Raw genomic sequence first — 15,869 nt, forward strand, 5'->3', positions numbered from 1 at the left:
GACTTTACAGCATTTTGCCAGAGCTGAGCAACTCCTCTCGTAAACACTCCATTCTCCTGAGATACTACTTTTGAAACATGCTTGTAGTTTGACTCCCTTTCTGCAGAAAATATTTCTTAATCTCCGATAGGACATTTACATTTGGGAAGCACCCTAAAGCTCTTCATCCGTGCTTTTTCTTCTCATTCTTTTAGACTGTTTTATACACTGCCTGTACACTGACAACTTCCAAGTTTCATCTCTAGTTCACACCCTTCCTTTAAACTCCTGACCATTGGACTATTTCACAAGTACCTTAAACGCATTATGTCCAAAACCACTCCTTATTTCCCCTTAACTCTCCCTTTTCCAGAGTTGCTCATTTCAGTAAATGGTGCCACCATCTAAAAACATGCTGAAGTTTTTTTTTTTTCAACTTTTTCAACCTCAATAGCTAGTCAGTTACCAAGTCCTATTGATATGATGACCTAACATTTCTCTTAAATCCACCTATTCTTCTGCATTTCAACTGTCTTTCCCTCAGCCAAAAATACCTCTTCCAAGACTACTGTAACAACCTACTGGGCCCCTTCACACAAAGTAGTGATTCTTTTCCAATGTGCTTTTCTATTTTTCCATAGTGACTTTTTTAAGAATAAATTTAACTGTTATTATCCTATAATTTAAAAGAAAACGAAGGTAACATTAACTGTTATTATTCTATAATTTAAAAGGGGAAAAAAAAGTTAAAATCTGAACTCTTTGTGATGACCTAGAGTAATCAAGCTCCTTCCAATCTCACAATTTTACTTCATATCTTTCCCCACCCCTCCTAGAGGTTCTATGCTCACACCATAGGTCCACCTCTTTTTAAATACTTACGTGGCTTACTGAGATTTTGCAGTTTACTTGGACTGTACTTCATCCTCTTTGATTGCCCAGTGGTTCCTAAGTGCATTGTCTAACTACATCAAAATTATCCTGGAGCTTGGATCTGACCCCTACTAAGAGCAACTGGGTCAAATTTCTAGGAATGGGACCTAAAAGGACATCTTAAAACCTCCCCCTTAGATAACTCTGAAGTGCCATCAGTATTGAGACTCATTCCTAGTCAACTTACAGGTCTCAACTTTGAGACCATTCTAAATCTCGTCCCACTAATAAAGATTCTAATGGGAACCTATATATTTCCTGCATAACATTTATTTTGTTATGAAAATACTTGTGAAATACTTTTAATATCCATCTTTTTCCAGATGTTTTACAATGTAACATTTTACTTAGAATGTTTGCTCATGCAACTTTTTTTTGGGTGGTGGGAGAGGAAGTTGGGGATCAACTGAGGGCCTCACCCATACCAGACAAGTATTCTACCACTGAGCTACATCCCCAGCCCTTAAACATTTTAATAATTTTTTTTAAAAATCCTCTGGAGTTATAGATTTTGCTAATATGAGCAAGGAGTACATTCTGAAAGGATCAGTAAGCTCAGTGTTTATAATACAAAACACTTCAGTTTAACCCATTTTGTCCCACTGTCCCAGATGGAGAATAGCTATAAAAAACTTAAATTAAGCAACAAATACACCACTGATGGTAACTTCAAAGTAATAGTCAAACATTTATTATGTTTGCAGAACTGAAAACTTGGTTTAACTGATTAGGTTAAGAGCTTCACTTGTGATACAATGGAGGAGACTGAAGTGCACCAAGTAGTACTATCCAAAGGTATGTCATTCCCTTATAAAACCAAGGATCCTAAGTATTGTAAGCTTGACTCACCTTCTGTAGTTTTTTAAAGGAAGCTGCCTTCATGTTTTCTGACAATTTAACTGAAAAATACTATTGATTTTATTAAGGAATAAAAAATTAAGATGAAGATACTAAACTTTCTGAATTCATTTATCATTTTATAAACAAAGTTACAAGGTACAAACATATATCAAAAAGAGAAAAAATAGATTCCCAGAGGAAATGGAAGTTTTCTTTCAAAAACAAAACATACCATACCATTCCAGCAACACCATAATATGCAATGCAACCAATTTAATCCTGTAGCTCTTATCTAATATTCCATAATTTCTAAATTTTCCAAAAAGAAAGTCATTTTTCTAGGGCTTTATTTCAGGACATATAAATGAATACTTTTTCCCCTCTTCATTCTCCTTATGATTTATTCATGTACGTGTATGTATTTTACTTTGGGGGATTGAACCAAGGGTTGCTCTGCCACTAAGCTACATCCCTAGTCCTTTTTTTAAAAAATTTTTGAGACAGTCTCAATAACTTACCCAGGCTGACCTTGAACTTGGGATCCTCCTGCCTCAGCCTCCCAAGGTGCTAGGATTATAGGCATGGACCACCACACCTGGAAATACTATCTTAATTAAGAAGTTAAATTTAATGACTATTTAATTGCAAAGGGGAGATAGAAAATAAATTCATGGTCAGTGAAATTACCAGGTTATCCAATTAAAAAGGATACAAAATCTCTAAGTTGTCCAAATATTTCATCCACTTTTCCAATTTGTTCTTTGTTTTCTAAATAAACAGGAGCATTAAAATAAGGCACCTTATTTTCATCTGTGGTACATTTACAAACTATGTCATCTTCACAAGGATGCAGGAACTCGCCTAATACTGAAATAGGACAAGAAAATATGAATATATGAAACTATTTCAAAGGATACTGGCCAATGTGTCTGATTTCTTAACTGTCTGAAATTTCACTATACCTGTTCTCTTCTGACCGAAGAGCACAGTCATTAACAGTGTGGACTTCTTGAGCTGACATGCCCACTCCACAACTTACAGCTAGTAACCGCAGCTACTAGTTAAGGTGACCTAGGGAAAGGTCTTCACTTTCTCTCTGCTTTAGTGTCCTCTTTAATATGGGGATAATAACATATAAGCTGTATCTACACCAACACACGATTAACTGGAATAACAAATGTCAAGAGTTTAGAATAGTGCTTGACACACTGAGACCATTCAACTGTAAGTAATCTTATTATAACTATTCCAATTTCATCAAACACCACGCTTTATTTTCCTGATTTTTTTCCTCTTTCCCTCAACCCTTAAATATAAATCAATCTCCATTCTTATCTTTTTCCCCCTCCTTTCCTAGAATCATTCCCACTACCACCTCTTTCCCAATGATTCTTAATCATTTTCAGGCAAGTATACAGCCCCAAAATATCTAACTCTAACTATTACCCCAAATAAAACACTCATCACATGCCTGCAAAATTAACTCTCCTTCCCTATCCAAGCTCAAAACCTTTCATTTCTAGTATCAGTCAAGTTCTACTCACTTTTTTCCCTTCAAATCTTTTCCACCTAAGCCTTCCATTTTTTCCTCACTGTTGTCATCCTAAATCAAGACCTCGATGTCTCATGTAAGGATTGTTATAACAGCCTGTGAGCTGGGACCACTGCCTTGAGCTATAACCCCTCTTGAACCATCTCCACACGGATCCACCCATTCTTAGTCAGGCTCTTTTCATTTAAAACCCTAGCAAAGAAACTTAATTCCGAATCAATTTCCTCATCTGTAAAAAGGGGTAAGCATCCATTACTGCCTAATTAATCTTATCTTTTCAGCCTAAGCTCAAGTTCCATAGTACATTCTCTAATATCTTTTTAACTACAATACCATTTTAAGTCAGTTTCCAGCACCTCCCACCCCAAGCTGCATACTTCTTTTCGGAAGTGCTGATCTATCCTTCAGCACCCAACTATCACTCAAACTTGCTGATAACAAACCCACAACCAAACCCCAATTCTCCAAACAGGCTAAATAAACTTTGAAGACGACATACAGACTACACGTTCCGGAGGTCCTTGATCTTGGCTTTTGTTAAAGCCTCCGCGGCCACCCCCTCGTCCAAATCCTCCTCTGCCGCCGCCTCTGAAGTTGCCGCCTCCTCCACCTCGAAAGTGGTTGTTGCTACTGCCACCACGGTTGAAGCCGCCGCCGCCACCACCACCTCGGTTAAAGCCCCCACGACCTCCGCCTCGAAATGACATGATCTTTCCTACCTGGTGGAAAAAAACAGTAAGTATCTTATGATCACTGTGGTCTACGAATACACATGTGATATCCCTGCGCCTCGCTCAGAACACCATAAAAAGGGACAATTACAACAGCATCCCTGACATTTCGCCCACACCGCCAATATTATCTTCCCACAGCCCCAGGAGCGCCGCGCGACCACACACCAGCCTCGCCGCCCGCGGTTACTACCTCCTTCCCAAGTAGGAAGCAAAGTCTTCACGCTGCATTCCCTTTCTTCCTCCCTCCCTCCCGCAGCTGCGTTCTGCTTCCCACATTCTCTGATCCTTTTGCTTCTCTGACCACTCACCGCCGCCACGTGCACCTTTGGCCCGGGCCTTTACGTTCACACCCACCCGCAGGATACTTCCGCCGAGCTGGAACCTCCTCGGCCACCGTACGGCATAGACTTAAAAAAAAAAAATACAGACTCGAATTACTGGTTTGCAAAAAGAGCCAGTCACGGAGAGAGGCAGCGACACTGACGCCTTTCTAAACCAGCCCCCAAAGCCGGAAAAGAAGCAACCATATCTAACTCCAACCAGGAGTTTACGACAGTAAGATCAACTTGCTTAGCAAGAGAAAGCGGAAGTAAAGCGAAACGGCATCCATTACGTCAGGACGTTACCGGAAGTATTGCCGACGTGTTGCCCTAGGAGATAGCGGAGTTAGGGACCCGCCTCGTCTTCCCAGAAGTCGGGCGTTTAAGTGTCAGGCGAGGTAGCGCTCCTTCAGTCTTTGCTCTCTGGTGTGGTTCTCTTCCCACCCTCAGCCTGGAAAACCGGTCTTTAACCTCGTTCATCCGTTGGTCGCCGACTCTAGAAGTGTGGCCATGGTTCCAGGCCGCGCTCTGCCCAGAGGTGGGTCTGGCCATATTAACCTGTCACAGCTGGCGGAAGTGTTTGCATTCTTTCGAGGCCCTTCTTTGTTGAAGATCTTTTGAAATGTACGCCCTTGTGGGCTGAACTGTGCCTCTCCATTTGTCCTCTGGTTTCATTAAAGAAAGAAAAGTGTATGTGTTTAAAGAAATTATTATCTGATAGGAAGCCAAATCCACCTTTTAATCTTTTGTACAGTATAGTTGATTCATTCATCAAGTACGACGTTTTGAGCACAGATGGGAGAAATAGAAGTTTCTCCTCGTTTTTCCGTAAGTTTTTGGTATCTGACATAATCCCCACATTGACCAAAATTCCCTCACTAGTAAAGATAGTGATCTCTATTATATTTGGTTGACCTCTTTTTTTATGTTAAACATCTATGATCTTTCCTTGATATTTGACACAGTCTTCTGCCCCTTTGAAAGAAGGTGGAGATTGGTACCCTATTTCAGAGCGTTATTGTAAATGGAATTTTGAAAGACGGTTTGTAAACTTTACTATGAAAATATTGGGAATCCCAGTATGTCTACACTAAATATAGTGGGCACCTAATAGCCCTCAAAAGGAATTTGTTGAGTGTATTTTAATTCAGATTTTATAAATGCACTTTAAATTCTGTGCATCTTACAGGTATAGAATTATTCATAATTGCCCTGCCCTGTATATTTTTTTTTCTTTTTGGTACCAGGGTCTGAACTCAGGGGCACTCGACTACTGAACATCATATCCCCAGCCCTTTTTTGTATTTTATTTAGAGTCAGGGTCTCCCTAAGTTGATTAGTGCCTCACTATTGCTGAGGCTGGTTTTGAACTCTGATCCTCCTTTTTCAGCCTCCTGAGCCACCTGGCCCAGCTTCCCTGCTCTCTTTTGTGTTGTGCAATTTAACATTAAGTTTAGTGTTTCTATTTCCATTTGGTGTCCTGCTATTATCTCCAACACCAGTATGATAAAAACCATTGAACTTGTACAAGACCTTTAAGATCACCTGTTACCTTACATTCAGAGAAGTGAAATACCTTCACCAGCTAGTAAGAACAACAGACTAGAACTTTGATTCTCACAATCCTAGTCTTTTATTGTCCTTCCTACCTCCACCCTATCTTCTTCCCAAATTGTTCATCATTCCATTTCCTATATGTCTTCATGGTAGCATCATACTCTTGGTTTCTAATCTCTGAACCCAGACCTTTGAGCACTCTCCTCCTTCCTTACCATCACTACCACCATCCCTACCCCAGCCTGGTTGCAATCTCTTTTATCCAAAGCTATCAATTTATTTTCATTTCTTCCAAAATAGCTTTGTCTTTGTCAGCAACTGATTATAGGCCTCTTGACACTCATGCTTCCTTGTCTTATTCCTGCCCTGAATAATCCAATACAATTCTACAAGAATTCAAATATTCAGAAATAATAACAGTGAGTAATGGCATCTTCTCACATTATGAACATCTTTGTTATATTAAATACTTTCAGGCTTAACTTCTTCCTCCCATCTGTACTGCATTTGATGACATATTGAACTTACTAAGTTTCCTTATACCATTCCCATGATAGTTCCCATTTCCTTTAGCAACAAATCTAAGTAAAACCTCTCTATCAATTATGCCTTCTATGTAGTTAACTTTTTCCCCCCTGTGCCGTACACCATCCCTTTGTCCCATCAAGCCAGCATTGCTGCCTTGCTTCTCTTTCTCTGTCTTTGTCAATTGCTTCCTTTTGCTCGCTAGAATAAGTTCCATTTCCCATCTACTAGACCAATCTCTATTTTTTCACCCTGGTGGAACTCCTGAAATAATTTTCCTGACTCCAGAGCCACTTAAAAAAAAAAAAAAAAAACTACACACACACACACACAAACACGTGCACACACATCACACAAAATAGCATGATGAGCAAATCAGAAACAATGATCAGATAATAATTGTCAATTCTTTTGTTTTAACTGTGGCAAAATACACGTAAAATTTACCATCCTCATCATTTAAAAATGTATAGTTCAATGATATTCAGTACATTTACGTTCTTGTACATCTCTACTCTTTTGAATACAGAATGATGTTTTTCTGTGAATCTGCTTTATCTGCCTACTCTATAAGCTAATAAGAATAATAACTCACAAAGAATATTAACTAATGCAAAGTAAATGAGAGAGAAAACTTCAGCTTTTTATTTTAATTTGGTAAAAGTTACAATTTTATTTTAATGAATGTTGATTTGGTTTTTTAAACCTGGATATGCACAAGAGTCATTTTAAAATGAAAATGATGAAATGTGTTTGTTCAGTGTGAAATCTTTACTTGTCTTTTGTTGTGTTTACACTCAATTCTAAGTTGAACTTGAAATTGGCACATAGATTTCATTTTTAACTGAAATGAGATAGTTTCTGTCTTTACTCATGATGCTCATTCAATAACAACAAAAAAGCTTTCTCATACAAATAAAAAGTTGAAAAGTATGGCAAAATGATCATTCCTTTCCTAATGAACAACCGAATGCTTTTCTTTCACAGAAGAACAGAGTTTAGAGAAGGGAAAATCAGTACATTTCATCTGTTTACAGGTATAAACTTATAAAAGTTCTTCCCTTTCTGTCAAAGTCAGGTGCTCAGGATGATAAGATTCAGGGAAAGGGGCAGTCATCCAGTGAAACAATGTGTCAAAGGAGAAGGAAAATATTGTTTAACCTGTTCAATTTTGTTCTGCAATCTTCCCAAAGTGGTTTTCAGTAAGATTTGAGACTTCCTCGCTCTCAAATCCAAGCAGCAGTGGAAGCATTTCAAGATTTCTATTTGCAATATGACTTTTCCAACAATTTGATTTCCATTTAAACCTAGGAATCTTATCACTGTGAGTCCAAATATTTTCTCTAGAGCTTTGAAAATACTTGTTCAACTAGTTCATTTGATGAAAGATGTCTGCTAAGTAGCTAGTTTCTGCAGCCATTCTTCATCTTCAAAGCTGACAAAAATCTGTATTACTTTTTTTTTAATGATACTGGGGATTGAATCCAGGGCCTTGGGCATGTGTGTCAAGCACTCTACCAACTAAGCTATATCCCCAGCCCTCACCTTCTATTTTCTGAAAAGTACTTCTACAATTCATTTTCCAACTCAAGCATCCAGTTAAGAACCAAAATCTGTATTAGTACCTTTTCTTTATAATAAATTACCCAACAGTTAATTATTTAAAACAACAAAAATCACTTTGCACAATTTCTGTAGGTCAGAAATTCAGGCTAGATGTAGTGGCTTATATCTGTATATCATCTCTGGAGGTTAAGGCAGGAGGATCACAAGTTTGAGGCCAACTTGGACAACTTAGCAAGATCCTGCCTTAGAATAAAAATATAGCTCTTGCTACAAGAAGGATCTGGGATCTGGACTCAGTCGCTGGTACATGGGAGTTGAGGGGCAGTGTTTCAGATCCTAGGGGTTTGTTTTGTTGTGTTATGTTGTGGTTCCAGGGACTGAACTCAGGGCCTCTTGTATGCTAAGTATACTCTCTACCTCTGAGCTACAGCTACAGCAAAAAAGGAAATAAATCCAGGAATGTCATTAGCTGGATAGTATTTGTATATTCTCCTTTACTATGATTTGTAATTCTCCTTTACTATGATTTGTAGTTAAGTGCTTTTTCAGTTTTGCTGGAGCCATTGCTGCATTTATTAGTTGGGGGTTCTTCATCACAATTCTATGTTCTTTATCAGAATTACTGAGGCTTAGAATTCTCTCCCACTTCGTCCTCACAATTCACCACATTGGATTGTAAGTCACTGTTGTAAAACACAGGTGGTAATCAAGTACTATGAACCTATAAAGCAAGTCAAAGCATACTGAATATGAAAATAGTTTATTCAAGACAATATGAAGATGATCTTCTGGTAGTAATGAATTCTAACAGCATAGAATTTGCATTTCCCCAAATGGTGTCATGTGAGGGATATTGGTTTTTACAGATTCTTTTTTAAGTACAAAGAAGGAGGTTACAGCAAACCATTTATTAAGACTACTTTTGTTGACAAGAACAGCACAGGACTTTGGTTGTTGTCCTTGGTAAAAAGTGCAATAAAAAGGAAAAAACTTTTACTAAGGTTATTTGTTACCTCCAGGTGGTCAAAAAGTTTGAAGAAACCTGGGATTAGAGTTCTGGAACAAGGCCATATCATCTGCAGCAGAGAATTATACTCCATTTGAGAGTGTAATTGTGCTCTTCTGGTCCCTGATAAATGTCCATGCCCCTCTTCAGCTCACAGGATCTGCTTTCCTTATTTTTTTGTGTGTGTGTCCATGTTTTATTAACATAGGTACCATTAAAATACAGTATGCCTTCAGGGTCACATTTCTATAATTAAGCATTAAATACTGATCTCTTCTCCACCCAACCGCCCACACCACTCTCCCAAAACCACACACAGCAAACTCCTCTGCAACCTCACTTTAAACCACAAGGGACACTTGCTCCTGGCCCAACCTGGACACTACTGCATGGCTTGCACCAGAATGCTACAGGAACTGCTTTATAGAAAATCTGATATAACTTGTGAGGGAGGAATAAAGGGAGCATGGGACACTATGTCACTATGTGGCCAGAACTGCTTTCTGTAGTACTTGGGTCCTCACAGATTTACAAAGCATAAGGTTAAGGAGACATAGCAACAATGTATCTTTTTTTATTGTTGGTTGTTCAAAACATTACATAGTTCTTGACATATCATATTTCACACTTTGATTTAAGTGGGTTATGAACTCCCATTTTTACCCCGTATACAGATTGCAGAATCACATCAGTTACACTTCCATTGATTTACATATTGCCATACTAGTGTCTGTTGTATTCTGCTGCCTTTCCTGTCCTCTACTATCCCCCCTCCCCTCCCCTCTTCTCTCTCTACCCCCTCTACTATAATTCATAAAAAGAGCATGCTACAGGGACACTGCTACATCGATGTTCATAGCAGCACAATTCACAATAGCAAGACTGTGGAACCAACCTAGATGCCCTTCAATAGATGAATGGATAAAAAAAAAATGTGGCATTTATACACAATGGAGTATTACTCTGCATTAAAAAATGACAAAATCATAGAATTTGGAGGGAAATGGATGGCATTAGAGCAGATTATGCTAAGTGAAGCCAGCCAATCCCTAAAAAACAAATACCAAATGTCTTCTTTGATATAAGGAGAGTAACTAAGAACAGAGTAGGGACTAAGAGCATGAGAAGAAGATTAACATTAAACAGGGATGAGAGGTGGGAGGGAAAGCGAGAGAGAAGGGAAATTACATAGGAGACCCTCAGGGTTATACAAAATTACATACAAGAGGAAGTGAGGGGACAAGGAAAAATAAAACAATGTGTATCTTTTATTTTTATGTTTTCCAGTGCTGGAGCTGGACTGAAGGGCCTGGCATATGCTCTGTAAATGCTATACCAATGAGCTACATACCCAGCTGCAAAAATGTATTATGACATCCACAACCAAATACAAACACCACCAGAGGCTACAGGCAAGGTACATTTAGCAGGTATCCCAGAACCAGTTGGGGAATCATCCAAATGAATGCCCATGCCCCTCCCTTTCAAGTCACACATATGGCTATATGGGGAATCTACTGAAGGAGGAGAGAAAAACCAACTGAAGGAGGAGAGAAAAACTTGAAATTGGTTTATAAGTGGGTTTGCTTAGTATGCAGGTACAAGTCAAAAATAGGCAGCATCTGTATTACAATCACATGGGTACTTTAGAAAGACAGTGGTGAGGAAAAGTCCTCCCTAGAGGCAGAACTTAAGGGAAGCACACTTGATCATCCACTCCAAATGAAAACAAAAGTGGACTGGGGTCAGACTATATATGGAGCCTTAGACAATTGCCTGACCATCTTTGTTTTGTAGAATGAAAAATATTTGAAGATCAAGAACAAAAAGTTCTGGGATTGAAATATGGATGTATACATGGGAGTTAGCAGGAAATCTTTGTAACACATGTTAATGCTCACTGATGCATCTGCTAGAGAAAAAGTCAGTAAATAATTTTGAAAATGTCAGTTTGGTATTAACCATTCTCAGCCATCAGTTCCCCAGTGCTGACATGATGGGTACAAGAATGAAGTGATGATGGAATCAGGGATGGAGGGGACCCATGAAAACTGTAGCATGGACCTCCATGAATCATTGAGCTCTGCCATCAACAAATGCTCCACCCAACAGCAAGAATCCAGTGCTGTGCCCACAAGATGGCACAATTTTATCAAGGAGACCAACTAGCCATTTGGTGGCAAACTAACTACCTATGATCCTTTCGATCTTAGAATGGACAGTGGTGTGTTCTCGCAGGAATAGACATATATTTGAGATGGTGAAAGCAGGAGCTGTCATTAGAACCTCCATTGCAACAATTCTGTGTACAAAGCATCTGATGGGCCAAGCATATGAACAAGCTGGTGAACATCCTGATCCATGATTAGCATCCTGACTGGACAGGGGACACATGATCACTGAGTGTCTCATTCTGATTGGATGGAGAAACTCCTCAAAAGTCAACAGCCAATAGCTTTAAAGGTCTCCTTCAGCAATACCATATAAATCTCTAGACAGCAGCAACTCAGAGGTAGCCCATTTGGGACCCTGCCTTTATGGGAGCTGCACTTCTTATCTGTTTAAAGAAAAACTAATTTTACACTCCATTGTCCATGGGTCTTACTCAAAGAACTTACACCTTACCACTGTGCATCTCAAAGTGGGTGTCCTTTTTCTTCCCGCAGGGGTTCAGTTAGTATCATGGTGACAGAGTGTCTAATTTTCCAGCAAGGGATCCCAAGGATCTAAGGAAAGTACATACTTGATAGCAAAAGAAATGCAAGAATTGGCTTATGACCATGCAATCCACTATCATATCACATATCACACTACCCTAAGTTGGGTTAATATTGGAGTGGCCTCCAGAATGCAAAGCTGGGGCGCTACTTAAAGGCAGTATCCTGTAAGAACAGTGTGCGGTCCTATAGGAATATATATATATATATATATATATATATATATATATATATATCAAATTTTATATATATATCAAATTTTATATATATATCAAATTATATATATATATATATATATATAAATAAAATGTATAGCATTGTATTACCAATAGAATGGATACATGGGTCTAGTAACATGAGGGATAGAGGTAGGAATGACCATGTTTACCATCATTCCCAAAGACCAACTGGGGGCTCTGTGCTTCCTGACCCCAATAGTATAGACTCTGCAGGGTTAGAGGTCTTGATCCCCAAAAAAACACACTTTCACCAGGAGCACAGTAAGAATCCTGTTGAACAAATATAACCTAAGGCTTCTGCCTGATGCACATTGGGATCCTTGTGTCTAGAGACTAGCAGGAAAGAAAAGGAGTCACTATATTGATGGGTAATTGACCCTGTTCATTCAGAGGATGAGGGCTACTGTAATCACAATTAGGGCAGGAGGAATACGTGTGAAATCTACCTGCTCTGTCGGGGCGTCTCTTGTGACAGTAAAGGAATAGTAACAGCAATTTGGTCTGAGAAAAGAATACTACCCAAGGACTTTGACAACTCCTAGAAGAGGTTGTGGATTATACCATCAGGTAAGCCATTGAAATCAGCAAAGGTGGAAGCTCAGGGTGAACGGACTCTGGAATGGATAGAGAGGAGACAGAGGATGAGTATCCATGGTAGCCCAATATCAACTGCAAGAGCAGGGCCTATAGTTTTTTCTACTAATTCCCTCTTCTAAGCTTCCTTTCAGGAAAAGAGGGCCACAGGAATTTTGAAAGAGACACTCTTGGAATATGTATGAAAAGTAGATCTAAAAGGTACAAGATTTTCAAAGGTACAGAAATTAGTTTCTAGATCCCTCTTCAAAGAAAATCTTGCTACCTGGCTGTGAAGAGTATGGTTGGAATACACCTCCTCCTAGAGATGGGGATGTGGCTTAGTGGTAGACCCTGATTTCAATCCTCAGCACAGTAAAAAGACACTTCCTGACACAACAAATAATTATCACATCCCTCAGGTCTTCCTCAGCTACAGAGAACTGCCTCACCTTAGAGTATGCCCTTCCTGGTTCCAACATCAGGTCACCATTATACCCTAATCAAATCAAGATATAAAGCCCCTTCCATTTCTGCCAGACTCGGGGACACTAAAAGATCACACATTTGCTCTACCAGCAGGCCAAAGCTCTTTTGAAGCTGCATAGAAGTTCTTCCTCTGCTCTCTCTTGCTTATTATCCCACCCTTCCTTCTACAGGTATTGATCCCTAATAATATTCTTATACACCAAGCTCTGTCTCAAAAGTTTTTCAGTGCTTAGGGAATATAACTTGGTCACAACACAATAAACACATAATAAAAGAGTTGTGTTTTTGAGAATTTTGCTTGTATGTTGCATAGTTTTCAATATGATAAAACTTTTATTTTTACCATCTTCATGTCATCAACTTTAAGGAAAAAAATTGAAATTTTTATTTTACAAAAAAAAAAAAAAAAAAAAACAAGAAATTTGCTTCCAGTGTAGTTTTTGTCTCCCCAGAAAACAGAAGTGAGGCATTTGTTCTTTAACAAGGTGGAGCAATCACTCCCTTCTGGAGGAGGAAGTTTCTATTGGTCACCTCCTTCAGCTATTTGCTAGGGAGGCCATTTTTGGTTTCAGTTACGGTAAAACTCTTTGGATTTTAGCCAAATTCTTTCTGGGTTCAAAAGTACAAATCTCTTTAAGAGAATTGCTCTTTTTAAATATTTTTTCAAAGGTTAAAAATTAAATTTCAAAAGACTCTCTGGGATGGACAAGAGTCTTCAGCAGAGACATAGACCCTGGACACCTCCAACATGAAGTTTATTCATGTTGTTTTGTTACTTTTGTGCTTCCACTTAAGTTTTTGCAAGGTAAGTAACTCAGTATTTATATAATTTATTTTAAAGATTATAAAAACCGAGAAAATCTTAAGATCTGATTTGGACTTAAATATTGCATAGTTTAGTTATCAAGAATGCTAGTAAATAGTAACTAGCAAGTATTTTATGCTAATATTTTGTTAAAAATTTTAAGAAAATAATTTTTTATATGCTTGGATAAGCACATAGACAGTGAATCAAACGAGAATTTTACTAATACAAGGCTATAGTTTACTGTCATTATATTAAATCAATAAACATATACCATGCTTCTTCTATATATTAGGCATAGTGCTAGGAAAATAGTAAGACCAACCTCTGTTCAATAGCCTTTTAGCAAAGTTATAGAAAGATGTAAATATGTCAACATGAGAATAATAAGAAATCTAAATTATATTTGAATATTCAAGAGAAGGGAATATCATAAGATGGAATATCCTGAATAAGTTACTTATGATTAAGTTAAGTCCTGATTAAACCCATCATAATTTGAAAATATAAGTAAAAAATGCATTTAATACATCTGAACACCATAGTATAACCCAGCCTACCTTAAATGTGCTGGAAACACATTAGCTTGTAGTTGAGCAAGAACATCTAATACAAAGCCTATTTTACAGTAAAGTGTTGAATATTTCATGTACTTTACTGAGTACTGTGCCAAAATGATGGACACTTTATAGACATGATGATATGCCAAAGCACAATATCCAAAAAACACTGGCAATCCAAAAGAGCATTATGTGCCTTGTGGTTGCTTTGGCTAGCTGAGAGCTGCGGCTCACTGCCAATGCCCAGCACTGCACAAGTGTATTCTACTATATATCACCACCCCAAGGAAGAGTACTGAGTTCTCCTGAATGTGTATGGCTTTTGTAGCATCAGAAAGTCAAAAATTCATAAATTGAACCAAAATTATAAAAGACTTAATGAGAGGACAAATCACAAATGCTAAAGATCAGAAAGAGATTATGGATCATGTGGAATTTGAGTGGAACCTATAGTTCTAGATTAGATTTGATTCTTGGTGAGAAAAAGTGATGCTTTCCAATCCTTACAGCCAGGAAAAGCAGCAGGTCCAACTATAGGGAAAGCAGCAAAGTACCAGGTTCTGCTAATCTACCCATCTGATCAGAGGGAAGGCTTTGTGGGCTACTAAGGAGGTTAAAACTGAAATGACGTGTTGTGACAATGTTGGGGAGTTGACTATTAAGATTAAAAATGTTGACACTATTTTAAATATCGATTGGTGAATGCTAGCTTTTGTGGTCAAGGCACTTTGAGATAATATTCCAAGAACATTTTTTTCTTAATGCCAGCTTGTAGAAGCAACTATTTAAAGAAAACTAGTTAAGAAATCAGAATTATATAGTTTACATTTGTTGTAACTTCCAAAATGTGTTATCATCATTGCAGTGTTTCACAGAGCAGAGAAATAAATACTCTTTGATAGAAATTGATTAAATAATTGTACATCCATAAGTAAACCATTATGTGGCCATTGAAATGATAAATATTTATTAAAATAAAAATCCCTATTACAGTCTTTCTTATTAAAGAAAAAATGCATATACATACATACATATGCATAGATATATAGACATACACAAGCAGACTTATAACTACTTATATATGACAAAATTAAAAAGTTAATGTATATTATAAAATAGTGGGTAACAGAATTGCTGGTGATTTTATCTTCTAATTTCTATATTTCTAAATTTCAGAATTCAGAAATTTTCATTTATTTTATTAAAATATGTGTATTTTTAATTAGAAATTTTATTTTTGAAAATAAGAAGTATTTCAGGCCCCTTTTTGATTTCTAGAACAAAAACAAGTTAAAAATAATAAGTTGTAGTAATATTCACTTATAGAAAAAGACTTTAATATTATTAAAGAGTCTTCCAAAAATAAATCCTTTAAGAAATACAGTTTAGGAAGGTTAATATCAAATTTGTGAAAATTTCAGAACTTCTTAAAATATTAATTTATGAAAGAAAGTAAAATTTTTTATACCACCTT

At 37.6% G+C, this 15,869-nt stretch overlaps 2 protein-coding genes across 9 annotated transcripts in view; one reads left to right on the plus strand and one right to left on the minus strand.

Annotated features, from left to right (window-relative positions):
- RRH (retinal pigment epithelium-derived rhodopsin homolog) overlaps positions 1-15,869 on the minus strand; it is a 64,419-nt gene that overhangs the window by 21,989 nt on the left and 26,561 nt on the right. For 2 of the 8 annotated variants that reach the window (XM_081303080.1, XM_081303079.1), the window contains exons 3-6: positions 4,347-4,445; positions 3,804-4,023; positions 2,465-2,619; positions 1,762-1,821 (exon numbers count right to left, since the gene is read on the minus strand). In XM_081303080.1, the coding sequence (XP_081159206.1) occupies positions 1,762-1,821; positions 2,465-2,619; positions 3,804-4,011 (423 nt within the window). In that variant the 5' untranslated portion in view covers positions 4,012-4,023; positions 4,347-4,445. Of the gene's footprint in view, positions 1-1,761; positions 1,822-2,464; positions 2,620-3,803; positions 4,024-4,346; positions 4,630-4,664; positions 5,024-15,869 lie in introns of those variants that run through there. The other 6 variants (XM_081303077.1, XM_081303081.1, XM_081303078.1 and 3 more) reach the window with 5 other exon arrangements.
- Positions 12,108-15,869, plus strand: part of CFI (complement factor I) — a 39,248-nt gene continuing 35,486 nt past the window's right edge. Inside the window, exon 1 of the mRNA XM_081303085.1 lies at positions 12,108-13,835. Within this exon, the coding sequence (XP_081159211.1) occupies positions 13,779-13,835 (57 nt within the window). The 5' untranslated portion in view covers positions 12,108-13,778. The remainder of the gene's footprint in view (positions 13,836-15,869) is intronic.

Source organism: Spermophilus citellus (genome assembly GCF_964194105.1).
Source record: "Spermophilus citellus genome assembly, chromosome: 8".
Lineage (NCBI taxonomy): Eukaryota > Metazoa > Chordata > Mammalia > Rodentia > Sciuridae > Spermophilus > Spermophilus citellus.